Source organism: Athene noctua, chromosome 7 (assembly GCF_965140245.1).
Source record: "Athene noctua chromosome 7, bAthNoc1.hap1.1, whole genome shotgun sequence".
NCBI lineage: Eukaryota > Metazoa > Chordata > Aves > Strigiformes > Strigidae > Athene > Athene noctua.
Genome location: NC_134043.1, coordinates 12,833,310 through 12,860,920, shown reverse-complemented (window position 1 = coordinate 12,860,920; position 27,611 = coordinate 12,833,310). Strand labels below are relative to the sequence as shown.

At 43.5% G+C, this 27,611-nt stretch overlaps 1 protein-coding gene across 1 annotated transcript in view; it reads left to right on the top strand.

Annotated features, from left to right (window-relative positions):
* Positions 1-7,266: 7,266 nt before the first annotated feature.
* The window catches only part of PDIA5 (protein disulfide isomerase family A member 5), a 103,322-nt gene continuing 82,977 nt past the window's right edge, over positions 7,267-27,611 (top strand). The window contains exons 1-3 of the mRNA XM_074910492.1: positions 7,267-7,390; positions 18,967-19,093; positions 22,237-22,324. Coding sequence (XP_074766593.1) covers positions 7,316-7,390; positions 18,967-19,093; positions 22,237-22,324 — 290 coding nt within the window. The 5' untranslated portion in view covers positions 7,267-7,315. The remainder of the gene's footprint in view (positions 7,391-18,966; positions 19,094-22,236; positions 22,325-27,611) is intronic.

The window sequence follows — 27,611 nt, the reverse complement described above, 5'->3', positions numbered from 1 at the left end:
TCTCCCACAGATTCACACTAGTTCTCATCTGACCCTGGGGGCACTTCTTGGCCTACATGCTCCCAAAAGTCCAAAATTGAAGTCATCAAAGCAAAGATGCTACTGTCTGAAATCCAAACTGTTACCTGCATGTGCAGAGATCCTGACTTTTGCTGCATCTGGCTGGAGTCTCAGGCTGACTCCTCTGCTCAGCATTTTCCCAAAGGCACAGGGAGGCATGGGGAGGAGAGATGTCATCTGGAGCTACCGATCACTCTTCTGGATCCCAAGGAACTGTTGTCTGGCTGTCCCAGGGCAATACTGCAATTCCAGAAACTTAAGATGGATCCCAGGAGGAGAGAAATAATTTTCAGCTTCAGCAAACATCTGTCTGATAAGGTGTTTTGAGAAGGCAGTCATGAGGATACCCTTGATAATGAAGATATAGACAGGAATTCACCTGGCTGTCAGAGTTCTCTCCCAGTGTTCTTATAATGCTGCAAGGATTTCGTTATTGTGTTATGGTACCTACAGCCATGCAGAGGTATTGCTAAATATCTTAAAAAGTTGAATGTATTCTTAAAGGAAGATCTGGGAGAACAACTGAATGTTACTGTGGTGGTCCATTCTCACCACAGACTTTACCAGAGGGCTTCACAGTGGAACCTGTTTGCATATCTCAGTATCACAAGCAGCAGCTGAGTAACCACCTGTCACCAGGGTTATGCATATTTCAAGAGGGAAAAATGAGAAAAATAATACTTTATAGAGTTATTAACAGTTGACAGAGCCTTGTGACAGGGCTTTAAAACAGAATTGAGGTCTCCTAACTCCTGTTCTTGGCCCACAAAACAATCTTTTGCTTTTAAGACCCACCTTAAATGATCTATTCATTGCTGTGGTGGAAGCAAGGGGTAAGACCACGTATTTCTCTGACACTGAGCTCCTTCCAGTCCCATCAACTTCTGCAGGAGCTCAGCTCCGTGCTCAAGGTGAGACACCGATGCACCCCAGACTCCTCCTTGTATAGGAAACCTAGACACGTACAGCAGTTGGGAGCCGTGGTGTTCTTTCTCTAAAGAAGTGCTGGCCTGGCTGACCAGAGGAGCTGGGACACAGGGCATGCCTAAAGCACATCAAAAGGTAAATGCAGTTGCAGCCTCCATCGTGGCAATGTTGAGGCTGTGCTATGTGGACAACCAACTTAAAAACCAGGAGCAAATCAGCTTCCTGCACAATCCATTTCATGAAACGTTCACTGTTGGTTTCTTCTCACTCTTCTATATTTATGTTTTAGCGGTGCCCACTACTGTTCTCCTCTGCATCTCTTCTCTTGGCACTCTACCTTTTACCCTTTCTGACTTCTTCTTTCTACCTTCAGTATTTTTTCTTTCTCTTAGAGAGAAAGGAAGCAATTTTTTCTTTCTGCCTCCTTTGTTTCCCTGTTGTTTTTCAGCTGTTTTTCCTCCTTCCTTTACTGACTTTTCTCCTTACAGCTGGGGATTGAGCCAAAGCCTGCTGAAGTCAATCCATTACCTTCAAAGATTTTAGGATCAAGGTCTTATTCCCGCTTGCTTCCCTGCTTCTTCTACAATCTCTTTTCCCATGCAGCATTCTCTGTAGTGTTTCCTTACTAAAAGATAGGTTACTGCAATATGCAGGGAAGGGAGGTTCAGAGAAAAAAAATCTTAAGGACCTAGTAAATTCCTTACTGAATTGCTAAATTGCTACTCTGACTGCACAACTGCAGAAAGCCAAGGGATTTGATCATGGTTGGGGCGTTCTTATGCTAGCTTCATCAGAGCACACCTCTTTTCATATGGCTGTGAGTAGTGGTCCTTGCAAAGACAAGGTCTTTCAGGAAGAAAATCCCTCTCATTAAACTTTGCTATATTGCACGTAGTAATTAGTGACTGCATAGTCATACACTTAATTGTGTCTGCTGATCTTGAGTTCAAACAGGCAGTACTTAATCACACAAACTTATTCCAGGAAAACTGAAAAATGGAGAAAAACCCCGTATCAACTGGGTATTTACTAATATTATATAAAATAATATAAATCCACACAAAGCATCTGTTTAATATATGCCATGATTGTGTGTGCACGTGTTTGTGTGTGTATACATGTGTAAAAAAAGTAGATATAAAATTAGCTATGTACATATATAGAGAGAAAATTGCTGAATATGTATATATTGGATGTATTGAATATATTCCCATGGGATAGATGTATGAAAAATATTTTACTAGAACATTGTCTGCAGCAAATATATGCTGATGATTGAATGCTGATACATTTCTTGATATAATATGGAGACAGATGCTCAGCCACTGTGGATGGATACAGCTCCGTTGAAGACTGAGGCCAGTAGCGCAAACACTGTTTTAAACTGAACAGTATTTTGATCATCTATTTACAGTCCTATCTTTATATATGGTAATATATATATATTTATATATTATATAATTATATTATTATATATTATATATTATATTTATATATATATATTTGTGTACGCAGACCAGAGGCATAATAACTCTACTCACAGGAGAAGTCCCAGCTTCTCTGTTGCCAGCTGTTAGTGTGAGGCAACCCCTGAAAAGGATGGCAGAATCAGTCTTGATATGTGAACTAGCATACTGAAGTTGAACATTTCGCCAGCAGAATAGACCTGTATTGTTCTAAAATAACCAGCTGGGCTCCTGTTACTAGGGTAGGTAGGCACCATCACAATCCAAGGGGTGTTAGCTGAACTCCAACTAATGTGCCTATTTATTTCTGACTCACAGGTGGAAATGTCAGTCCCTGCTAGATCATATGACATGTAAATCCGCATGCAGGAAACCTGTGGTTGAGCTGTGCATTGAATTCAGATTAGATCTCAGGCCTCTTCACAAGCTCATTGTTTGACACTTTCCTGATGATGCAATAAAGGTAAAACAGCCTGCAAATAATTTATAAAGCTTCTGAAAATCACTGAAAAACTGTCTTGACCACAGTACTTCAGAAACATGCAGTAGCGCTGCAGTCGGTGCACAACAACTAGACTCCAATGGTTGTTTTAATCTTGTTTTAAACTATTCTCTCAGCAGGTAACTGAGAGACATAAATTACCTACTACCTGCCAGCAAGGTGCCTGTACTGTAGAAGGTTTTTATGTTACTCAGGAACACATTATATCCAGCTTTGGAGATTCAGTGAAAGAAACGACAGTGTTCTTAACAGTAGGGCCACTTAAATGTAAAGGGCCATGCAGACCTCAGACTTAAAGAAAGCAATAAAAACTGTAACGGAAAATTTCTAGGAAGAAATATTTAGAAAATATCTGCACTCAACTTTTAACTGACTCCTGCAGTACCTACTGTTTTTTTCCTCTTGTATATAAAGAGCATCTGTCTACCTGTGGTCCAAAAGTACTTTTATTCTAGAATGAAGGAAATAACAACAATAAAGTACAAAAGTAAAATTCCCATGAAAGCACACAGCATGTGTGTAATTCTTCTTTGTGCTGTGCAAAGTCTGTACAAAAAGTCCACAGTCCTTCTGGACCTCAGAAATGTAAAGGGGTATGATGCAGAAAACGGAGGCACTGAGTTATATGGCTGCATACAGTATTCTTGCAGAGCGTTGAGATGAAAGCATTCAGACTAAACTCCATCCCAGCTTGTCTCCATGCCATTCCCATCGACTGTAGTGAGTGAACCAGGTGAAAAGCACGGGTATGTCACAGCTGAAAAACAGAGAGCAGTCCCTTGAGACTCATGATGTACTTCCAACATGAACAAAATAGTGTTAAAAAGAGTTAATGCAGAAGTATGAAACAGGAATGTCTGACCTAAGAAACAATCCTTTAAGAAACAGCGGCACCTTCATATCCCTTATTTTGATCTGCTAATGATCTTCCATGGAACTTGTTAGCTGATGTGTATGGATATGCTGCATCTGCAGCCCTGCTATCAGGTGCTGAGGAGGCAGCAGGAGTGGAAAGCTGCCTTCAGGCTCTCCCCTCTGACAGACGTCAGCTGGAGAAAAGCAATTTAAAGCTGTGCCTCCTCTCTGAGACCACTCCCATGTAAAGTCCTACAGGGGCTGGTCCTGTCTCTTTTCCTTTTCATCATGTGCTGAAAAGCTGTAGGAAAGGTCATGAGGAGCCGAGGGCTATGATACCATCAGTCTGTTGACGGCAACCAGCTCATATGTCTCTTTTCAGCTTATGCAATCAGTGCCATGACACAGATGTCACAAAACTTATAGGAGATAAGCTTGCAGATCAAAATCAGTTGGCTGAAGCTGAGCTAAAGAAGGAAGAGATGTTGCTGGAAGGAAGGAGGAGAACTTGATGTAGTTAAGGCAGGGAGTGAATCCTGCTTTCACTGGGCAAATATTAGGTAGTTTGGGGTCCCAGGGTAGACCGTGTTGCCCCTGGATTCAGCATGGCTTGCAAAGTGCTCGTTTTTTTTTTTTTTGTCTGTTCTGCTGTCATTTCTTGTGGTAAAGGTGACTCATTTTACCTTTTGTGAGAGACCGCCAGAGATTTGTTCAGGTTAAAAAGAGAACAAAGAATAAAGCTTGTCAAATAAAGCAGCAACATATAGGAAATGTGGAATGTGTAATTCCTTACAGACATACTTACTGTCGGGCCAGTTTTGTATTTTATTCTTGGTAAAAGAGGTGTTTGAATATAGATAGACAAGTAAGGATTAGCAGACCCAGTGCAGACTTTGGAAATGAACATGATCTCAAACTGTCTGGGTTTATAGCCTTGGGCAAATCATATAATCTCTCTGCTACTGTTTTCTGATCTATAATCCAAGGGCAGTAATACTTGCTTCTCAGGGGTGAATTAATGAATGCTTTCACTGTGTTTTTGCGGTGCCATACACAAATATTACAATTACAGAAGCAAGCAGCATATGATATTATTGCTAAACAGATACAGGGTAAAACTTGGGATGCTGGATAGCAGTGCACTCAGATACAAGTGTAATGAGTTCATTAGTAATGCACGACTGGAATGATTAAGTAGTTGCCACTGTGTAAAGCCTTGTCTAGAGCTAATACTTGATATATTACTTTGACCCTAGACAGATGCTCAATGATCTTGTCTCTTAAGTTTCGGCAATGCCTGTCATGTCAATAGAAATTATCGAGCTGAACTGAAAGAAAGAAGATGTAGTTGCCATGTAGATACCCTTTTTATATTCTTCTGTATATAAGAATTGGAGCTTCCCAAACTGGATGTTTTATATAACCTTTCAGAAGCGCAATTTGAAATAGCTTGTCTTCTTTTTTAATTTCTTCCTTCCTGAGAATGTTTCCTCTTGCCATCATGATAAAAATGTACTCCTGTGACAAAACAACCATGTCCCAGCATTTCATCCTTTCCTACCACAATGGCAGCACATCCTGTATGGTGATGACAGCACGGAAATTCCACCACATTGAGGTTACTTTTGCATTGCCTGATACTGGCAACTGTGATATGAAGCCTCGAAAGATATAACAGTTTTCTACACAAAAGAGTAACAGGAGGATTCAAACAGTCTTTGAGGACCTGGATATCCAACTGAGATTAGAGGTCTGGATGAGTCAGGGTAGTTGTGTGCAGAAGCCTTTCAGCTCTAGGCTGGGGATCTGAAGGCGAACAGCATTGGAAAGAGGTTACCTATTCTTGGAGGTTTTGATAGCTTATTTGAAACGAGTTTCAATTGGTGATCGGGAGCCTTTTGCTAACAGGCTGATCATTACAGACCAGGGAACTGGAACCAGGGGTGGTGGTGACTAGTACAGCACACCCCTCCATCCACCCTGGTGCAGTCAGTAAGGACGTGGCAGTGCAGATAGCATATGCTTTAGGGGTACAGACGTTTGACACAAAGGATGTTTTGGTTTGGGTCCTTCTACTGTAGGTTAAAAGAATCCTACCTTTCCTCTTCCCTTCCCCTCTCCAGCCATGTGTCCTTCCTCATCCCAAACACCTTCTGATGGCTCCTGGACAGTGCCTCATGTACATTCACTGGCATTTTAGAGTGAGCTGAGGATTGCTCACCTCGTTTTAAGGCAGGCTAACTGAGGCCTACTGCGAATGGGAAGCGAGACATAGCACTGTGAAATGATTTGCTGAAGGTTATCCAGCTGTGACTGAGAAAAGCATGCTCTGGTTCTGCCACAAAAGATGTCACAAAAGTGTAAATGTTAATAGTAATAACTTTCTCTATGTGTGTTTCTGCTTTGCAAAATTACATGTCCACCAGGGGACTTGTTAATGTCAACGGCATTCAGTTTTCATGATCACCGCTTGAAGTGATCAGTCAGCTGTATGGATCTACAAATTGCTCCCTTGCAGCCTGCCTCTTAGTGTAATGCTCAGGCGACAGTCAGCTGTAAGGATCAGACTCAAAAAGATGCCTTTGATTTTCCTTTGATGTTTCTGAGCCAAGGAGGAATTTCACACGGCCGCTGGGCGGTAGGTGAAGATCCCTTCTGCTTGTGGGAAGCCAATTATAATGAGGCTGACCCGCTTTGACCTTAAGATTACTGGCAGGACATCTGGGATGTCCTTGCGAGGCAGGGCTGGCTCACTGGATGTGCCTAACTGGGGGCACAGTCCCATTTGTTGGTCTGGATGCAGCGACCATTCCAATAGCGCGATAATAATGGAGGTTGCACAAATTGATCCTGGTCAGACTCAGCATATTTATTTGCTTGCACTTTGGCATCACTGCCGACATGCGAGGACAAAGCAGCGTTCTCCTTTAGCATTTAACGATAACAAGTGGGAAAATTTACAAGGGGAACAGGTCCTAGTTTGTAAGCCTCTCTTCCAGTTAACGCTCTCTCCCCTTTCATTTTTTGTTGCTTATTCACCTCTTACTCCAGATCTAAGACCAGCCAAAGTTTTTTAAGACCCTGTCAGAAAAGCATCAAGAGGGTTATTTGCCAGAAGCTCTTCAGCGCAAGGCACACACCGGGAGAGGGGTGGAGGCACAAAAACTAATCCTGGAGCGGCGGCCCTTGGGACGTGAGAGGAAAAGAGCCGCAACTTTTTTTCTTTTTAAACTCTGCTGAAACAAAGCGGACGCAGCCTGCCTTCCAGCCGCGCGGGACGGCAGCACTTTGCGGGGTTTGCCGCCCTGCGCGGGATGGCTGCGGGAGCTGCCCGCGCCCGGGGGGTGGGGGGAGCACCCCGGGCCGCGCCGGGCGGACTACAGGCCCCGTCATGCCGCGGCGCGGGCGGGCGGGCGCGGCGGAGCGCGCCTGCGCCGCCAGACGTGGCAGCAGCCCGCAGCGGCGGCGGCGGGAGCGGAGCGGGTCCGGCGCGGCGGCGGCGGCGATGGCTGTGCCGGGGCAGGGCGCGGGGGCTGCGCGGCGCCGCGGGCGGCTCCCGCTGCTGCTGCTCGGCCTGGCGGTGAGTGGCGGCGGCCGCGCCCCGGGGCGGCGGCGGCGGAGCGGGGGGGAGCGGGCGCGGGGCGTCCCCCCCGCCTTCCCCGGGCCGGGGCGGGGGCGGCGGCGGAGTTGGGGGAAAGTTGGGAGCGGGACGGGCCCCTCGGGCTGGGCGCGGCGGCTGCCCCCGCTGCCGCCCCCCCCCCCGAGCGTGCTCGGCTCGGCTCGGCACGGCACAGCCCGGCAGCGGCAGCTCTCCTCCCGGTGCCTCCCCAGCCCGCAGCCCCCGTGCTGCTTTTCCTGCTTCCCTCCTTCTCTTTCTCTCGCTCTCTCAAAAAAAACCACGCAGAGAAAACCCACCCCGGCGCGCGGCGGTGTCCCCCGGAGCGGCTGCGGGCTGGAGCCCCCGGCTCGCCCCCCGCCGGCCCTGGCGGCTCCGGCCGGTGGGCGCTTCCTTCGCCAGTAAGTTTCGCGTGAAAATCGGTGCCGCGGCGGCAGCGGGTTTCCCTCGGCGGTGGCTCTGCCGCAGCGAAGCTGCCTCTCGGCTTTGTGCACCTGTGCGCGGGCACGGGCGGCCGTGGGCAGCCCCGGCGGCCGTGGGCAGCCCCGCCGCCCCTGCCTGCGCGTCCCTCGGATGTGGCACTCTCCATCTTAGTGCGTGCCGGAGGACCTGGGTATGCTTCATTGAAATTACACTAAGTAGAACACTCCTTACCTCAGGGAGACTCCAAGACTTACAGAAATATTTTAAAGTCTGATTTTTCTTTTTTTATCCACAGAATTTAGCATAAATAGCTCAAAAGATTGGCAAAGGCGTGCTTTAAATCACTCCTTTATTTACTTTATTGGCATGAACCACAGTTCTTCCTTCTGCCTCAACAAATAGTTAATAATTAATGAAAAATAATGTTAATTTTTTTTATGCACGTGTGATCTGAAATGTATTTGGAAATGCATGACCTAGGAGTACTCATCTAATTCATACAAATCAAGTGTGGAATTGCTAATTGTCCTGTGCTTATTCTATACTAATATGAGACTTGCCGTTGTGGGACAGATCGGCCCTGTCAGATGTAGCCTTTTGCCCCTGGCAGGGGCCTAGCTGTCAGCTCACTCAGGAGGAGGCAAGAGAAATGCAATCCATCCTGCACAATTTTTGTTTTTCATTAAGCTTGGTCTAGAAGTGCAGACCTCTGCTATCTGCAGTTTATTTATTGATTTCAAGTGAAACTGAAATCAGGTTGAACTCGTCCTAAAATGTTGGAGAGGTCTCAGTGTGGCTTCTTTTTCCCCTGTGGCTCATCTTTAACATACACAGTACTCTTCTCAATGATACTTGTGTCAGTGTATTCCTTGGGTTAAATATATACTGTGGACCAAGTGGAGTTAAAAGTGGACTGAATTTTCCCTTCGTTTAAAATAACTAAACACGTGGAGTTATTTCTGGTATTTCCTTCTATATCCACTGCAACTGTCAGACCTTATCTTACTGTACCATTTATTTTACATTAACGTAAGTATTTTGCTGTGATTTATTTTTGTAGAATAAAAGATTTTTCTTCAGTTTTATTCACATAAATCTGTTCTTTCTGACTATTCTAGTTGCCCTTCTTTGGACTTTTTGTTTCATGGACCTGGTATTTTTGAGATGAGCAGAGTGGGCCTGCCGTTGTCACTGAAATTACACGAAACCATTATAATTTACCCAAATTATTCTCTCTTACCCTTCTTAATTTGCCCCAGCATTTTATTTGCTCTGTGATGCTGCATGCTGAGCAGATGTCTTCATTGAGCTGTTGATTCAGCTAATTCTTTCCCCTTTGCTGTGTACAAGTAGTTTAAATTATTTCTTCCAATTTGCATTATCTTGCACTTGAAGGTGCGATTTTTCATCTTGAAATATGTAACTCGCTGTACACTAGGATTAAAAAACTAGCCTACAGCTGTTACATTGCAAAAACGGCTTTTAAATTTTTCTTGAGTCAATGTTTGCAAAGTCAGTGAGGCTGTTAAATCAGGACGTTCTCGGTGTGTAAAGTTAAAGCAAAGGTAATGCCAGCTGCTTGGTAGGACAGAGGTTAATGAGAACATTGTCTTTCCTTCCATCCTGTCCTTTTTTTATGTACCCAAATGTGATTTTTTTTTTTTTTTTTTTTTTCCTGGAAGTGCCGACTGCGTGCAGTGCACCTGGGAAGGCAGCTAGAGTTGTGCATGCATAGTGCTCCTGAAAAATAGGGCTCACTTTTAAAGTAGGACCCAAAATTGGAGGTGGCTTCCGAGAATTGAAATCCTTATCTCTGTAAGACTTCCTGCATTTGTGAAAGGAAAACTACAAAGCTGGATGAAGAAAACACTTCAGTGTCTTCTAATGGAAGATGTTCTTCTGTATCACTATGAATATGTAACATACATGTGAGGAAGATAGTGCAGTGATCTCCACTGGCTGTGAAGTTTTATTTCTTGAATGAGTCGGAGAGTTATAGGGAAGCTGTGGTTTAGCTTTAGAGATACTTCCCTATTTGGTATGTCAAGTGGTTGACTATATTTCATGCTTGAAGTACTGAATTTACTGTTAAAGGCATTGGGAAGGGGTTTCACATGGGGGTAGGTTTACATTTCCTCTGACGTATCAGGTGCTGTCCTGTCCCTAGCAGAGGCCAGCCACAGCTTCCAACAGGATTGCGCACCTGGGATCCGTTTGCTTCGTAAACACTGATGAATGTTGTCTCAGGCCAATGTGGCAAAGGTCGATTTGTCTTCTCAGTGTTGGCTTAATGACAACAGAGTTGAGAGTCTGACTGACAGCCATTGGGAAGCGGACTGCTTGACCTGCTGCCCTTCAAACCCGGTGCCTACAAAGAAAGGCTTGAAAGGAACATTTCAGGCTTACAGCTCCTCAAGTCCCAGTAACATCACAGAAATGCACTGGTGAGCATTGATGCAGTTTTGTGAATCCAGGCCTGTGGGGAAGGCTTAGACATGGCTCACGCTGTTGCAGGTAGACCTGCAGCGTGGCAGCAGTGGCTTTGCCTCCAGTGAGTTTGCAGACAAGGTGTGAGCACTGCTTCTCCTTGACAGTGCTCAGGTGCTGTTTCCCGTGGTGGTATTTGGGCTTGAATTGGAGAGTTCCTGTTCCCATGCTGTTACTGTTTGTACTGTGGGAGCTGCTTTGGGAAGCGTTTTGCCTCACTCCAAGGGAGGGTATTGCTGTCCCCCTGCCCCATTCCCACTCTGTCTGTTCCCTCTTCAATATACGGATTTGTAAAACCTGTGACATGGGCTGTGCTCTGTCTCCTCAGATGCCCTTCCCAAATCAAACCTTGGCTTTCAGGACTGGTTTTGTTATTCATCTTCACACCTTGCAGAGTGATGTTTTGGATCCATTGGCTTTGGTGCCAAAGTGCCAGGTTACTTCAGAGGGCCTGGGATGTTGCCACAAGTGTGGTGTGGTCATTAGAAGTGGTGTTTCTGCCCAGGGGTGTGTTCGTGCCCAGGGATGTGAGCAGTTGGTGGTGGAAGAAGTGCTTGTTCTGTTGTTGTCCATTTCTTTGTCTTTTTGGTGACGCAGTTCCTTGACTTACTTCATTTCAGTAAAATGGAGGTAACAAGACTCACCTTTCTTCAGAGTTATATTTGGAGGTCCGTGAATGAAAAAACTCAGTGTGGTTTGCAACCTGAATCACAAGCTAGCATTGCCTTGGATTTCTTGATGTGAACAGGGTCACTTTGAAAATAAGCTATGGTTTACCTTGATCCTGCCACCACTTCAAGCTTGTGAATGGCAAAAAATTGTGATAGCAAAGCAGGTCTTAAGTTTTGGCACTTTGCTGGCTGAGAGTAGCTGGTAGCATTGGTGGAGGGTGCTGTGATTTGTGCACTTGCAGAACACAGATAATGACGGTAGTCTCATTTGTGGCTGCATCAATGATGTCCTGTCTGGTTTTGGGTTTATAGTCATACTTGCTGGGTGTCTGCAAATAGACCTTTTCACTCCCCCTCCTTGCTTTTCAGGAGATGGCACACCACGAGTGTGTGGCTGTGTGCTGCTGTGGGATCAGCTGCATGCTGGCTTGTTCTGATGCTGCCTCCCTTTTGACTCTTGCAGATCGCTTCCATTCTGTGTGAATCTTATTCCAACTATTTAAATTAAGCTTCATCTCCTGTCACCTGGCAGAAAAATTTAAGGATTAATTAGTTAATATTTGTGCAAGGCTTTGAAGATAACAAGTGCCATATAAAGTGCTAAGGATTTTCAGGTGTCATTTTTCACCCTCTCTTCTTTATAAGTCCCATTAATAGTGTTTTTGTCTTTTTATAGGGTTTACTACGTGCTTCTTGAGTAGGTGATACTTAAAACTTCTTCAAAACCCAATGTTTAGTGGGGGATTATGTGGTGTATGCTTTGCTCATGCCCTTAGCTTTGAAGTCATCCAAATATGCTTGTTCAGAAGTGATATCTGAAACATTTCATCAACAGCTTGTTTAATATATATTGCACTAATTCCTGGCTTGAAGAGAGAGCAAGCTTTACATTTATAAGGAGAAAGTTCTTTGTCAGCATTAGTAATTGACCCTATTACAGTCAGTTGTTAATTAGTAAATAGTTGCACAGGTTTTCCTTCACTAAGCATTTGAAAACCAGTGATAAACCATGCAATTAATTGGCTACACAGAGCCCTTAAGAGCAACATTTAGTATAGACTATTATGCCTGTAGCTTATGTTCCTTAAAACCCGGTGTTTAAGAACAATATGAACAGTAGAGTCTAGTCAAATCTTGACGTCTCCATGGTATTTTTTGCTATCTTCTATATTTGGAAAGTGAACATAGCAAGCACAACTTTAAGTGGAATGCCTTATTTGTAGCATTCTTCAGCCTAAGTTAAATACCAAGAAACTCTGTGTCAGGATTTTAATTTGCTTTCCTTCATGAACGAAAGAAGATACGACACTTGCCTCTTGCAGATATGACCCACCACAATAAAATGTCAGCCATGCATGGGTTTTTTTATTCCAATATGGCTTGAGGTGAGAGTTAATTGATCTGGATTATATACAGAGTAAGAATGTGTTCTTCCATGGAGCTCATGAGAAATGAACAAAACCCAAGAAGTGTCCAGCAGGAGTGTCTGCAAATGTAAATCTGTTGGGCAGAAACATGGTTTTCTAATGCCATCAGTCTTCCAGTGCAGAAGTTGCTGATTTTCCAGTGTGTCTGCTGGAGCACCCCTCAGCTGGCCATCCCATGCTGCTGTAGACACAGGAGTCCCTGTTACACGTGGAGCCCATAGGTGGCTTTTTGGATCGGTTGCGGTTAATGTGCTGCAGCCTCTCTGCTGGGAGTCCTCAGCAGGTTGCAGTTCGGGAACCTGTGCAGATGTGGTTGAGAGAAGATGGTGGTGCGGTCCCAGCAGCATTGCAGGAGCTATTGTGACCCCTGAAGTCTGAGACATGAGTGCTACCCTTTCTCTTCCCTGCCTTCATTCAAATAATACATTCTTAGCAGGCTTCTTTGAGGTAGCTTTGGGTAACACAGATAACCCACCTCCCCTCATCTGATTCGATTAAAAAGAAATGTTTCTACAGCTATTTTGGATATTAATCATGAATGAAAACAGGGGACTGTCCTACTTATCACTATCCATCTTGGAAGGCATTTGTTACAAATGGCTCAGTGATCAAAGCAGCACAACCCTGAATGTAAATAGCAGCAGAGGGAGGGCTTGTGAGTGAAAAGCAAGCAATTATTGCACAAGGTCAAGAGTGGTTTGTATGATGAACAAGGAAGATAAAACATCTGCAGTCAAACTGTGATTCTTGTAAACAAGGGGGCTTTGGATTTGAACATCTTGTATTTTTAAGTGAGAACAAATCAGGGGGAAGGGAGCAACAGATCTGTTTCTCTCTTGCGCTTTCCTGAAGATGACTTAGACCTGGTATTTTCAGTATGTGCACACTGCTGGCACCCAGGACCTAGCTGTGCCACTTGTTGATCTTCAGGTTTACAAACCTCCATCACTGCAGTACAGATATGTTCCTTCAAATCCATCTTCTGAAGTTAAGTGCATGCTTCACCACGGGGTTCATTTTGGGAACTGGGTAGGAAAGGGGAGGTGAGATCGGGTCTTGTTCTTGGGATTTCTTGCCTGTTCCTTCCCCCTGCTCCCTATTTTAATGTAGCATAGGAAACCCCTGTTTAGAATGTGAACTACTCCCCTCCTAAATAAATTAATAAGGAAATTAAATTCAATCATCTCCATTACTGCTTGGAATTTTGAGGCAGGTTTGCTCTTCAGCTAGATTCCCATAAAATGCCTTGTCAGACACAATCTGTTCTGTATGTACAGGGTCGCTCATTGATCATATTTACAGTGGGTTGAATGCTGTTGTCCCAAAATGAGAATATCAGTGGGCGGTTAAGCTAAGACAGAAATCAAAGTCAATGTCTTGCTGAAAAATAGGGTTTTGAAATTGTGGTTAAGTGTAAGACTGTGTCCCTGCCAAGCAGCAGTTGTGCTAGAATCAGCACTGTTCATGTGCGCCCCATCTATTCTTGATGAACGGTGTGCAAATTGTCTACCTAATTATACATGTAAGTGTTAGTGTGCACATAAAAATTGTATGTAGACACATGGATTCAGGCACCTAAGCACTGTTTCAGCTGCATAGCCATTTATATTTTTTTATGCGTAATTTGTGTCCAGGGAAATACATTTTTCGTGCTCTTGAGCTGGAAATAAGAAGTACAGGAACTAGATTTTGTCCAGTGTACAATGCTACTCCTCCGATAGTTCCTCCTTATTTAATTTTGATTTGTGTTTTCTTGTTTTTAAAAGCATGTGTTTTCATTGCCCTTGATTTAAAACAAACAAATAAATAAATTCTTCTCCAGACATGTTGTGTATCCTTAGCAAAAGACCATGCTGTAACAAAGCTTTTGTGGGGAGCAACTAATAAATTGAACCGGGTTGTGTGAGCAGTTAAGCATTTATCACATTTAATTTGAATAATAAATGTAAAGTATGAAAATACATTCTTATGGCTGCTTGAAAAATATTCACTTTTTCATTCCTAAATGAGATTCGGGGAAGACTAGGAACTTGAGAAATAAACGAAGTTTGCTCAGATCCTTGATGATTTTGAGAAAACATGACCTGAGGGATGACCACATTTTTCAATAGTGTCAGTCCTGGAAGTATAATTAGCAACTAGTTATTTGCCTGTAACTATCTTTGCCTCTGGGTTTCTGAAAGCTCAGCTGTTTCTTGCCTACCAATTCTAAGAGAGTGGGGTTGTGGAGTGTTTTGCTGCTCTTTAACACTTGCGCGTGTTCCACAGCTCTGCAAAGAATAGCTTGGAGAGTGGGGGGGGAAAAAAGGAAAATTAAACCTTTTTGACTGATCAGACTTCTTCCACCTAGCTTGCAAGATTATATATTTAAATATACACTTTGATTTGAAGAGCAGAGGCAGACCTAGAGCACATGTGGTTTTATACCTTGTGCCTGAATAGCAGTGTCTCTCAGCTTTGAATTGACTGTCTTGAGGGTTTGGGTTCACTTATGTTTTACTTGAGAATCCTTCATGCATCTTAGATCAGACACTACAGTCACATGACTGATGTGCAACCTACGCCATAAAAAAATTCTGTGAAAATAAATTCAGATTGAGATCTTGAGCTGGGGAAAATCTGCAGACTAGAAGTGCTATCAGATTTGCATTTCAGTCTGCCACGTGTAGTCTGCCTTCTTCTGAAGATCTTCACCAGTGTCCTGCACCAGAGGACACCAGGTGACTGTTGTGTTGGTTCCAGCTCACCAAGCCAGCCATGGATGAACACCCATTATGCTAGGCTCTGTGCAAACACAGCATAAACTAAAATAGACCTTCCCTCAGGTTTATTGCAATTTCTGGTCAGCATAACTGTCACAGGGCAGGAGTGGCACAGATGTTGAATGCATTGGTCCTAATATGCCTTCTACTTTAACAGGTACCAAGGTAGGCAGCTGCTTGAGAAAAACGTTTGGAATGTTTCTTAACTTTTCAGCTGTGGTTGTGAATAGATTTTAAAGCTTTAGGATGTTCAAGTGACAAGAGATTTTAGCCTGTTTCGTATTTATAGAGTTCCATATGTGTGACTGTAGCACTTCCTGACGCATATGAAAAGAGGCTTCCTGCCCAGGAGGGACTGTCACCTTTCTTGACCTCTTCATTTCTTAATATGAGCTCGTCTCTTCTTGTGCCCTGGATTTAAACAAGAAGCAGCGTGCTTGATTGGACAGTGCCTGGCTGATGAGCTCTCCTGCAAAATGTCTGGAGTAAATCTACCTTAGTCATATCTCACAATTAAAGTCATATAGCACAGTACATGCAGATGAGCCTTGTCTGTGCTGCCACTTTGCCTGCTGTGCAGGAATATGAGCCTGGTTTTCTGTAGCGTGTAACTGCTTCTATATATATAGGATTCTATTTTCCCATCCTCTTAATTTCATGCTGTTGTCAGAACTAGTGGCTGTAGCCCTGGTGAGGCTGTAGTTGCCCGTATGGTCATCACAGTGTTGGCTTTGGAGCAGGGCAAAGCAGCTGTGTGGCTGGGACTGGCATCGGGTGAAAATGACTCCTTGGCATCAATTGCCTTCAGTGGAGCTGGTACTGAAGGTGGAGGTTCTTCTGGAGGTTTAATGATAAACTGGTCTCTCATTTATTCATGGGTAGGGTCTTTATTAATTTCAGTAGGAGAAAGCTGGAGAGCGTGGAACTACTTAATTCTTACCAGTTTGCAAATACCATGTAGTGCAAATGGTACTTACTGGGAGATAGTGAACTTTCCCACTCAGCTGATAACCCCCTGGTATTGCTGCGGCTGCCTTAGATTGCAGGCAAGGTATTTCTGTCCAGTTCGATGCCTTCAGCTTGGACCTTTTGGGTTGGTTTTATAACCAGGAAAGGCTGCAACATTAATCTTAATTAAAGGGAGATGATGATTTATTCAGCAGGGCTGACTGGTGTGCTTGTATGCACAAGACTTTCCCCAGTGGGTTTTGGTCTAGACCATAGGATCAGAGAGAGCTACTTGGTAAAACTGGAGGAAAATGAGTAACCTATGGAGTTGATACCTGGGGAGGAATTGGGCAAAGTAGCAGTGGATATATGTGATGTGACGAACTTCTCCCTCCTAGTGCCCGCTGTTCTGCCAGTGCAGTGAGTTTTCTGTTAGTGGCAAAACCAGCAAGACAGCAGTTAAAGCTGTTTCTGTTTCCAGAATCCAATTTTTCAAGAATCCAATTTTTAGCTATGCCATTATAAGGAAAAAAAAATTTCCCTGAAATTGGCCTTTCCATCTAGAAAAGACATGAAATACATCTGAGTTATCAGTAAAACTGTGCAGATGCTTTAAATATAAAGTTCATAATACCATTTGGTGTCATGCTGAAAGTGGCCTTTGTGGCTTTTTTAGTCCAATTATTTCTTTTTTGACGGTGAGTTCATAGACCAGAATATCCTTAATTGAGTTCAGCTTTCTAAACCAAAGCAGCAACCTGTAGTTTCACTTTTTCTCTCTGTGTTCAGCCTTAGTTTCAGTAAAGTTTAGTTTTAGTCTTCTGTAACTCAAGGCATAAATAAAACTTTAAAGCACTTGGATAGTTACAAAAAATTGAGGTGAAGGAAAAGTTTTTTAAAAAAATACTTAGGATTAAAGAGATCTGCTCGGAAGTCAATGTTAGATTAATCCCTCCTGTACAGTCTCTGATTGCAGTGAGTTTTTAGCAGGAATTCGCCTATGTCACCTAACTTAGCACAACTGTGTTTGTCTACTTTCATGGGCAACACCCTGTATTTATCTCAGAAAGAACACAAATGATTCATATACATCAGCCTAAAGTAGGAAGGCTGAGCTCTGGACATCTGGGTTTAGAAGAATGCAGGTCTGTATCGAATTAAAGCATCAAGGACATTTATGCTGAAGGTAGGGGCTGACTTGCAAATGTGCTTTTTCCCTTCTCACAGTTAGACCATGTGACCAGCAGGGCTTGGTGGTGGGAATCCTGCCTCTGGAATGGGATAACTTGTTTGCTCTAAGCCTGTGCCCCCTGTTGTGCTTTTATATTATAGGTATATCTTCTAGTACCTTTAAATTCCCACATATGCCAGGGGTTGTTTTGAGGATGATCCTCATTTCAGCTCAGCTTCTTCCCTCTTCTTGTGCATTCCAGAACTCCCCCCTCCCCTGTCCACATGTACAAACTCCTGGCACTTACAAAGTATGTTTCATAGGTGCAGGTTTTGTTTCTGTGCCTCAGTGACATGGTGTTTGCAAATAGCTGAATTTGTAATGAAGTGTAGTGCCTGGGGCTGCGTGTTCTGACTTTGATTGGCTTAGTGCCTTGTTTTGAATGCTGCAATCTGTAATACATGGGATGCAAGAACAACAGCCTCTTACTTCTTCATATCCACCCTGGACACATTTTCCAGCCCAGTTGGAGTGAGACATGATCAAAATTACTTCTGTAATTAAGAAAACGTTGAACCTCTTGTGTGTGTTAGGCAAATGAGCTGAAGCTTTTAGCCAAGCAATTAAGTGTTAAGGTTTTACTGTAAGGTGAATGTAAACTGGATAATTTTTCCAGCTAAGCTTCCCATAATCATTCCATTAGTATGAATTCAGTGCAGTAGGGAGATTGCATAGTCTGATGGGTAAGATTATTATTATTATTATTGAAGATTATTGCAGTACAAATGAGCAGTAGAGGCTCCAGCCAAGGTTATGGTCATATTTTGATAGGAGTTTTGTTTTATGGTAGGATAAAAGACAGACTCTCCTCTGGAGCCCTCATGCTTTGAATAGACCAAAAGATGTAACAAAAAAATAATCTCTTCCCATAGATACAGAACTGGGATGCAGAGAGATTAAATGCCATGCCTTCCACATGGCCAGTGGAAGCTAAAATTGATCTTATGGCAAAAGCACTGGTGTGTGTGTGAGGTGTGGGACGGCCAGTGGGAAACATAAGCCCTGTTCCACTTTGGAAGGGTGGGTGGGAGAGGATTGTGGTTAGTGCCGTAATGCGGATGCTGGATTACTTGCAAACTGTGGTTTTATTTCCTTCGTCTGCTCTGTGTCAGCATGGGTTAGTTATTTTAACTTCATGACTCTCACTGTCTTCTGTGGGATATCGAAGTACTCAATTGGGTTTGCGGCGTATTCTGAGATCAAGGGACAACAGTGGTCTCAAAGTGGTAATTTGCTGTTTCTCTTGTTACAGGATATTAAATTTACATAAGAATTTTTATTTGGTTATCTGACTAGGGAACAAAGTTCTAAAGGTGGTGGCTTCTTAACTAAAACCGTGTTTCTTGACGCTGTGTTTATCTCATCTTTCCACTTAGGGATGCTTGCTGGGAGTGGTATTGGTCTAGTTTCAATAACGCATGTGTATGGCTGGCTTTTTTTTTTTTTGCTTTTGCTGATCAAATTGATAGTTTATTTAAGGCAGTGTGTCTCATGATTATGGAAAAAGGTCAAGACAATTTCAAAAGCAGTTTGTATTTTGTTTCTCAACATGGAAGCTGTGACTAATGTTTCTGGCTTTGTGTTTCTGTAGGCATTCTTGCCAGCATTCGTGTACTCGTTGAAGGTGTCCCCACTCATAGAAAAAGTAAGTGACCACAAGGATTTTAAGAAGCTTCTCAGGACACGGAATAACATACTAGTGCTGTATTCCAAATCTGGTAAGTCCTCTTTTTTTTTTTTTTTTTTATGTCACAGCTCTTTGTGCCCAGCAAGGTGCGTGCATTTGAACAACTGTGTGCATGTTCGGTTACCTGTGTACATGCTCAGGTGACTAAGCTCTTCACCCTTACTTGCTCTCTGTTCAGTGTTGCCTTTTGTAACAGCAAGGTGCTTCTATGTGGCTACATGGGCTTCTTTGGGACTGGTGTCCTTTGTTCTAACTCAGAGGCTCCTGATATTTCAAGATTGGAGTTGTCTTAATTTGGTCTTCTCATAGCTCTGTCACATTGGCAAAAATGTACTGTATTTGTCTCCAAAACTGACTGCTTGTAATAGCTATCAGCCAGAGCTTTCTGATGTGTTTATCACAGTAGTTCGCAAGTTTTGATTTCCTGGTGATACTGAAAGGCTTAATGAATAGTTACAGTACTGAAATTAATCCATCTTGGCTTCTGACAGCTTTGAGTGTCCCATGGTTGTCTTTTGACTTTAATTAACAAAATATGAAAATAAAAACTGAACTGTTTGTGTAAGAGAGAGAAATGGCTCATTTCACGTCACACCACTTGCACCCTTGAATCTCTTTGCTGTCTTCTCTCTCATTCAGGCTCTCCTTTCTAGCTGTTGACTCTTGTTCTTACCTGTCTGTTTGCTCATCCTTTTGCTCTGTTCTGCTCCTGCTGTAATTTTTCTTCATTGTTACCTTGTTTTGGTGCGTTGTTTTGTGTGACATCATGTAAAATGAAGGCACAATCTTGATGCTTCTTACGCAACTGTGGAATGCTGTTGTGGATGTGGAAGTCATTGGACAGCAAGAAGTAAGATGTGTTACTAAGATGATTTTCCTTAGTGCTGTATTGTTTTTGTTGTTGCTTCTTTTTCTTCCCTGCAGGCAAGCAATACAAGATAATGCTTTTTCTGAGGGTTGGGTCCTCCCTTTCCGACCTGATGCAAAGGTCTTATCTCAGTTAAACTCAATAGCATTGGTAGAATTGCTCTGGGTTTATAGTGTGGCAAATTGGAGTAGTATATGGTGACCCGATATCCCTTCCTCCTCCCCCAATATCAGAATTTTGCAGACAAAAATGTGCAGGTGTTGGGATAATTAACTTTGTTTCCTAAAGATATACTTATTCTGAAGCAGTTAAAATGATATCTGTCTTAATTTTTGTTAAAATATTTATGTTTTGCTATAGTGGGGAACTTTGAGTGCTCAAACTTGGCCAAATGGTTTTGTAGTAACAGGTTCAAAGTGAAAGTCATAAAAGAGTTTCTAATGCTTTTTGATTTTGAAAGGAACACTTTAGATAAAAAAGACATCTGTATTATTCAGCTTTTTAAAGGGAAAATTTTCTTTTTATGCTTAATATTTTAAGTGGTGGTTGCTTTCATTTTTAGAAGCACAACCAGAACACTTCAGCTCTGACACCAATCAAATAAATGTTGCCCTATGGGCGTTGTTCAAAAGCTGTGTTGTGGAGATTTATTTTTTCTGTTTTTGTTATTTAATTGGTTGGTTTTAGCAGTCTAAAGCATTGCATGCAGAGCTGGCTGCGGGATTAATGTTTCTTCCTAGAACAGTGATCCTTGCACAGTTAGAAGTCTCTTGCCTAACTGTCACCCAGAAAGAGAGAAATTGAGGTGCAATTCTAATCCCAGATATACATCCCTCAGCTGTGATGAGATGTTGGCCAGCATCCGATCATACTGCTTCTCAGCTGAGCAAAACTTGATGAGTGTTTCTATATATCATGCAGAAAATTCATTGATTTCAGGAGATGTCGTCATTTACAGGAGATGTTTAGTTCACCCTACTATCTAGGTATCCTGCCAGTGCTGTTCAACTAGTGAGTCTCCTGGGACAAATCTGTCCTATCCTGAAGTCTTATTTTTTAAAGGGCATTTGTCAGACTGTTCCAGTCTTAAGTACATATGAAGAATTTCCCCATGTGTCTCTGTCCCTATGTTGGGGAGAGGTGGCTGTTGCATGTTATCAGTATTGGGGGTAGGAAAGTTTCTTGAGAGCTAGCATGTGTGGGCTGGTGTCTCTGATGGCATCGGACCCAAGCAAAGGCTGTTGAACACAAAGAAACTGTTTTTGGCTCAGGAGATTGTTGAGATAAAAACTGTGGAGGTTTAGAGATATTTGAGGGAGGCTTTCCCACTGGCAGTACTTGTCTGCTCTGACCTGTATAGGCCTTCACTTTTTCAAATGTTGGAGACAAGATACTGGTCTACAGAAGCATTTGGTCTGACCCAATATAGCCATTCTTATATTCAGTTAGTTGAACTAGTTGTGGAGCAGCAGCAGATTAAATAGATCTGGAAGAGGCTCTGCATTTCTATTTTCTGCTTATTGAGGCAGGAAACAGTTTCTGTTAGATTTTTTGGGGAATTGATACTTGTTTGAATCTCTATATTTTTCTCTCCTGAGTTCTTGTCCCATTTTTCTTCTGTGTTTATTTTTAATACCATTTATAAGACTCTTTTGGAATGGGAGTGTTTTGCAGAATCTACACATGTGGCATGGCATTACAAAAATCTCAGTTGGGTATTTATAATACAGCCAGTTCTTGGAAGGACCTTTTCTGGGTGCTTTCCACTAATACTTTCGAGCTCCTCACGATTGTTTGTTTGGGTATCTCCCAGGGTTATTATGAGAATAACAGTGTGTTATTTTCTGTGTGTGACGGGGATAGAATTGAGGCAGGCAGAGATGCTGAATGACTTGCCCTTACAGCTGATGAAGGTCCCAAATGAAGTTGCTCTAATTAGCAGACAGTAGTACAAACTGTTTAATGCCCAGCCACAGGAAAAAGGCAGTGTTGGGATGGAGGCTGGTTTGCAGGAGAGGACACAGTGTAGCTCCATAAATGTAGGTCAGGGAGCATGCCTGGAGGTATGAATTTCAGTGTGGTGTTTAAGGGGCATGGAGGGAAGGAGCCACCCAACTTCAGCTGCTGCCAGCATTCCTTCTAGTTTACAAAAGATTTTACTGATCACTCTCATACTGGTTTCTTCAAATTAGACAAAACGTTCTTCCAGTGCTTCAGAACAAAGGAATGCACCGTTGTATTTTTCTATGTGGAGTAATAATGCTGTCACTGATTTTTTTTTTTTTTAATTTTATTTTGTTTTCCAGCTGCTGCTGCGGAAAGCTCACTCAGGTTACTGTCCAGCGTGGCCCAGGAGGTGAAAGGACGGGGTACTATAAGCTGGATAGACTGCGGGTATGTGTCATGCTGGTTTTCTCCTTTTGATTTTTTTCCCCCTCTCCCCTTTTGGCTTTTATTGCCGACTTAGCTTTTTTGATGACTCTGACTTTTTGCCTGTAACAGAACTCACTTCATTCTGTGTAGTTTCTTCATAGCTGTAGGAAGTCTGTATCTTACAATCCTCTCTTCCTTTGGACCAGTTGTAGAGAATCATTTTTTCCTTATGGCTGTTGTGACTTCTCTGATGGCATGTTTTTCAGTCTGAAGCTCGAGACCCCAGCTAGCGTCACCTAATCATGGGGATTACAGAGCGTGGAAACTATGACTGTTCTGGCTTTCCCACAAGCCAGGGGAGGAGGAATCCCACATGTTGTGCCTCACCTGAAGGGCAGTGCAGTTCTGCTTCAACAGCAAATGTTGCATGAACAGTAGGGCTGCTTACTTAGTTTTGAAGTGTCCATCCGTTTGTATTTCTCAGTAAAATGTGCTTCCTTTTAAAGAATTTCCTTTGTGCTTGCATAGGTTCATGTCATTTTTTAATATGAAGGCAGGGAAACTTGTTTTTGTAAGTGGTTGCTTCTGTGGGAGGAATGAACAGGTGTGTCCTTTCTGGTTTGTAGATGTGAAAGCCTCCACTGTGGTTCTGCTCAATAACACATTGCCTGTGGTTTCAGGTTGTGTGTTGTAGTGTCTCTCTGCCTCTGCAGCTTTGAGAGATTTGTCTGCAGGTGGCAAATTTCCTTTCTTGCACTGCAGAACAGCTTGCTGCCTACCCGTGTGTTTGGGTGGATTGCCATGGCATAAGCAAATCACACACCGCACAAATCTAAGTCAGCTCTGAAATCATGTGGCTCCCTTAAAACTGTACTTTTGAAACCAACCTCCATCCATCAAGCAGTGACCCAGAATAAGTCATTGGTAAATCAAAGTTAACGTGCTTTTGTTGTTGGTTAACTTGTCTTGTTACCCCCCTGCCACCAGGCAGGTATCTCTCCCATGGGGTCCTCTGCTTCTGTCTTCTGTTGGCATCCTGTTGGGCTTGTCCACATGTACAGACACTTCCATCTTTGCCCTACTGAGGGGGACAGTGTTCCAAGTTATCCACTGGCAGAAAGCAGGGCTGCTCCTCCGAGGTCAGTGAAGTCTGTACCAATTCCCACCTGCTGAAAAGCCAGCAAATAAATTATATTGACCTTGATGAGGAGAAGGTTGCGTGGAGATCTGGCATACTTCTGAAATCCAGTCTCCTTTTCTAACAAAAGCACCGATAAACTATTTTTTGTTGTCAGTAATAATGGCTAGCAAATAGGACACTGGGCTGGCTTCTTGGCTTTAGTTTCTAGTTGACTCCGTTTGTGACTCTGGAGTGGTTACTACCTTTTTGTGTCTTCTGCTTCCCTTTTGTTTTAGGTTGCCTCTCTGTTGGGGGATGTGCACACAACTAAGTGATAACCATCTGCAGGAATTATTTTAGTTCTTGGTTGGAGAAGGAAAGATTCAGTGTTTAGTACTTCAATTTGAAATCCAGGGAAGTTTCGGCACTTAGTTCAATGGGTCAGTCTCTGCTCCTGAGTTTGAGAGTGATGGGGAGGGAAATGTGTTGTTTGGTTTTGCTGTAAAATAAACTTCAATTCATCAAACCCTAATATGCTCTCCAGGTGTTGTCATCTAAACCAAACTTCGTTATGGAAGTTACCTGCAAGAAATGTATTTTAAAGACTCCTTCAGGTAGTGCTTTAAGACATTTCCCAGAAAGCTTGCTATACTTGCAGTGCCTTTCCTGTGACCATCGTGGGGAAATATTTAAGTTAACCTTCCTATTTGTGGTGAAATGTGAGTTATTCCCAGGGCTTGAAGCAGGCTGGCGAAGGTCATGCTGTAAGAGGTTGGGAGACCCGGGAATAGATTTGTAGGTTCCCAAAATATGCTTTGATGCCAGTAATATCACAATCAGATTGCCACTTGCCGAGTGACAGGCAGTGGACAGAGGGCTGTAACATGGCAAGAGCTGTAATTCTTTCTTCAAGCATTGACAGTGCTTTCTTTCAGATCACTCATTTGGGAAGAATCTGGAAAAAATAGATGATCATTCTGACTGTAGCTGGGTATTTGTCAGAGATGTTTTCTTCTAAACCTCCCTCCTGCAGAGGGATGTTGTAACAGAGTTTGTGAACTTGCCTCGTGGGGTAGGGTGAGCTGGAAGACTGGCTTGTGGCAAGGGAGGTCTTGATGCATGCAAAAAAAATCCCCAAACAAATAGTTTGAGCCTGAACCACGTTTTGTGATTGATCTGTTTGTTAAATCTTTAAAGCATTCTGAAATCAATGTTGTAGTGTTGAGGTAACTTTCAAACAATTTTTCTCCTTGAAAGATTTTTTTTCCTTTGCTTATTGCTTTTTTAGTTTGTTTTGTATACAGGTGGCTGCAAACTGTTGCCCACCTCATTGCAGTGATAATGTGAGAGAGGCTACGGTAGTGTTGTCTGTCACTGGTCACAAAGGGACAGTTGTAGGGCATGAACAGCTGAGTCCTACTGGAGTTGCTCAAGCTATTCTCCCACTGCAAGTATGCCGTGAAGCTTATTTGCAAGTCTTCATGCCGAAACAAACAGTGCACAGATGCAGGGATATTTACAGCACAGGCTCAATTTGTTTTACAAATACTGACAAGAAATGGCTTGTTTGGCAGCAATATTTAGCAGGGAATTTTGGCTTTGCTCTTCCAATCCTGCTGTAGCGGACTTCTTTGCCTTCAGATCCAAGCATTGGCAAGGCTGGCATACACGCAGAGTAGTGGTTTGTGTCTCTGCTTCCCTGTGGCGATGACGGCAGTCTTTTTATTTTCTTTTTCTTTATTGGCGGTGTTTTTTTTGTTTCTTGTCATTCTCCTTCTTCCCCTTATTTTCAGGAGAAAGCAAGAACTTACTGCTCCACTGATGGGGAAAACATTATGGATTGTGAAGTCTCGGCAGTATGTTCTGTATTTCATACAACAGACGGGAGTGTGCAGGTTTGCAGCTGGAGGCTGGCTGTCTGAATTGCTGGCTTATGTGGAAACCGTGATCATTGGCCTTGGCTTTTGTTGGGTCTGTGGTGTGAGACAGAGGTTAGACTTGAGCTTTCAGTTCCAGGTTGAGTGGTCTTGGGGAGACCAGGAAGGTTAGTTTTTCAGCATAATGTGGGGAAATACTTGGTTTCTTGCTGAGGTGGTTAGTGTGGAGTAGAGCAGGTTGCCACTTTGTCACTTTGAGGCATATGGTAGTTTGAGCTCAGAGGGACACTGAGCACCATGCAGCTGCTTGCTCGCTCCTTTCTCCTCAGGAATGGGAAGGAGAAAAATAAAAGGGTCAGAAATCAAGATAAGGGCAATGAGGGATGGCTCATCCATTATGGTCACATAAAGACAGAGTCCTTAGGGGAAGAAGAAAAGAACATCTATTTCGTTTGAACACCTCTACCACCACCACTTAACAATCAGAACAGGAGAGTGAGAAGTATAACCACATCTTAAAAAACACCTTCCCCCAGCCCTCCTTTCTTCCCTGGCTCAGCTTTGCTCCCGATTTCTCTCTCTCCTCTCTCCATCACTGGTGTTAGGGCCAGGGGTTGGGTGTTGCAGTCTGTCCTGCTGCCCCTTCCTCCTCAGGAGGAGGACTCCTCACATTCTGCCACTGCTCCACTGTGGGGTCCCTCTCACAGGAGACAGTCCTCCACAAACTTTTACCACCATGAGTCCTTCCCACCAGCTCTAGCATTTTCCCAAGCTGCTCCTGTGTATTACAGTCCTCTCAGTGCTGAACTACAACAGCCAGGGCTTCCCTCATAGTCCCGGCTTCTTTGGGCGCAGCCCCCTGCTGCGGCGTAGGGTCCTCCATGGGCTGCAGGTCGGCATCTGCTCCACTGGTGACCTCCATGGGTGCAGGGCACAGCCTGCCCTCTCACCACGGGTGCAGGGGGGTCTCTGCTCTGGTGCACCTTCCCCCTCATCCTCCTTTCTTCCACTGACCTCAGTGTTTGCAAAGGTGTTTCCTTCACAACTCCTCCTCCTCCCAGCTTCCCCTTTTTAAATACATTATCCCAGCCTTGGTGCAAAGGCAGGCCTGGCTTGGAGCTGGGGGTGCTTGTAGCCTCCTCCCCTGTTACCCAAAACCCTGCCACACACAAACCCAGCACAAGGCAGGATAGCAGAGGTCCTCAGAGTGCCTGTGCTTAGGAAATGTAGGTTTGGGAAGTGCCAGGTACCTGCCTTTCCAGGGCAGTTAAGCTCGCTTTCATTAAGTGCCATGCTGGAGCAGGGCCACACTGAGCACAACACACCCAGGGATACCTCTGCATGCAGTGTTGCAGATAAGTTCCTTGTTCGTGGGAGATTTCAGTCAGTTTGTGCAGGCTGATAGACACCTCCTTCTAGAGATGAAGGGACAGCATGAGAATTGCTTGCAGCATTGAAGTGGTCACTGTTTGCTCCTGTGTGCTGAGATAGCATTTGTGGCTCTGTACATAATTAAACATGAAGCTGTTTCAGTTGTGAATAAAAGACCCACAAATGATGTGACAAAAAAAAATATGTTTTATTCTAGCCTTTCCATGTTTTAATTACAAGTCCTTGCTGATGTTGAATGAATGGTGGTGTGAGAGACCAGAATAGTGAATTAATCATGCCTGGTAAAATGGTGGTATCAGGGGTAGGGTACAACACTGCAGGTTGGTACATCTTCAGAGTGTCCCAGAGGGATGGATCACTTGTCTTACGAGCAAGTGTTCTGGGACTAGTGTTTGGGGAGATGCCACATTAATAGGAGTCGAGAGTCCCAGCTTCTGTTCCTGGCTCTGAGAATGATTCACTTGTTATTATACTTTGTGCTGTTAAAAAAGGTAAGGTGTATGTTTTCCAGGCAACCAGGTAAACATTGCCTGATTCATTAGTCAATGTTTATAAAGACTTGGAGAACTTCGAAAGGAAAAATGCTGCAGCAGCACAAATGAGTGCTCTTCATTTTGTGCGTTCAGATGCTATTTGGAACGGGCATGCAAGCAAGCAGAGGGTTGCGTTACTTATCAAATTGTTTTTAATGTAGTAGGCTGATAGAAATTTTGGAAATTGAAGGGATTCATAGGAAATTGAAAGCTTAAGATGTTTGCAGAAAGGAAAATGTCGTGTTCTTTTGTGTGATCTCGGAGTGTGGCTGCTGCTAACTAACAGCGGGTCGGGGTGCAGTGCAGCTGGTGTGTGCTGCATAGGCAGATGGAGAGTTGGTGTATGTGCCGCAGAGCCTCTGCGTCCCCCCTTGTTTCCTGAGACC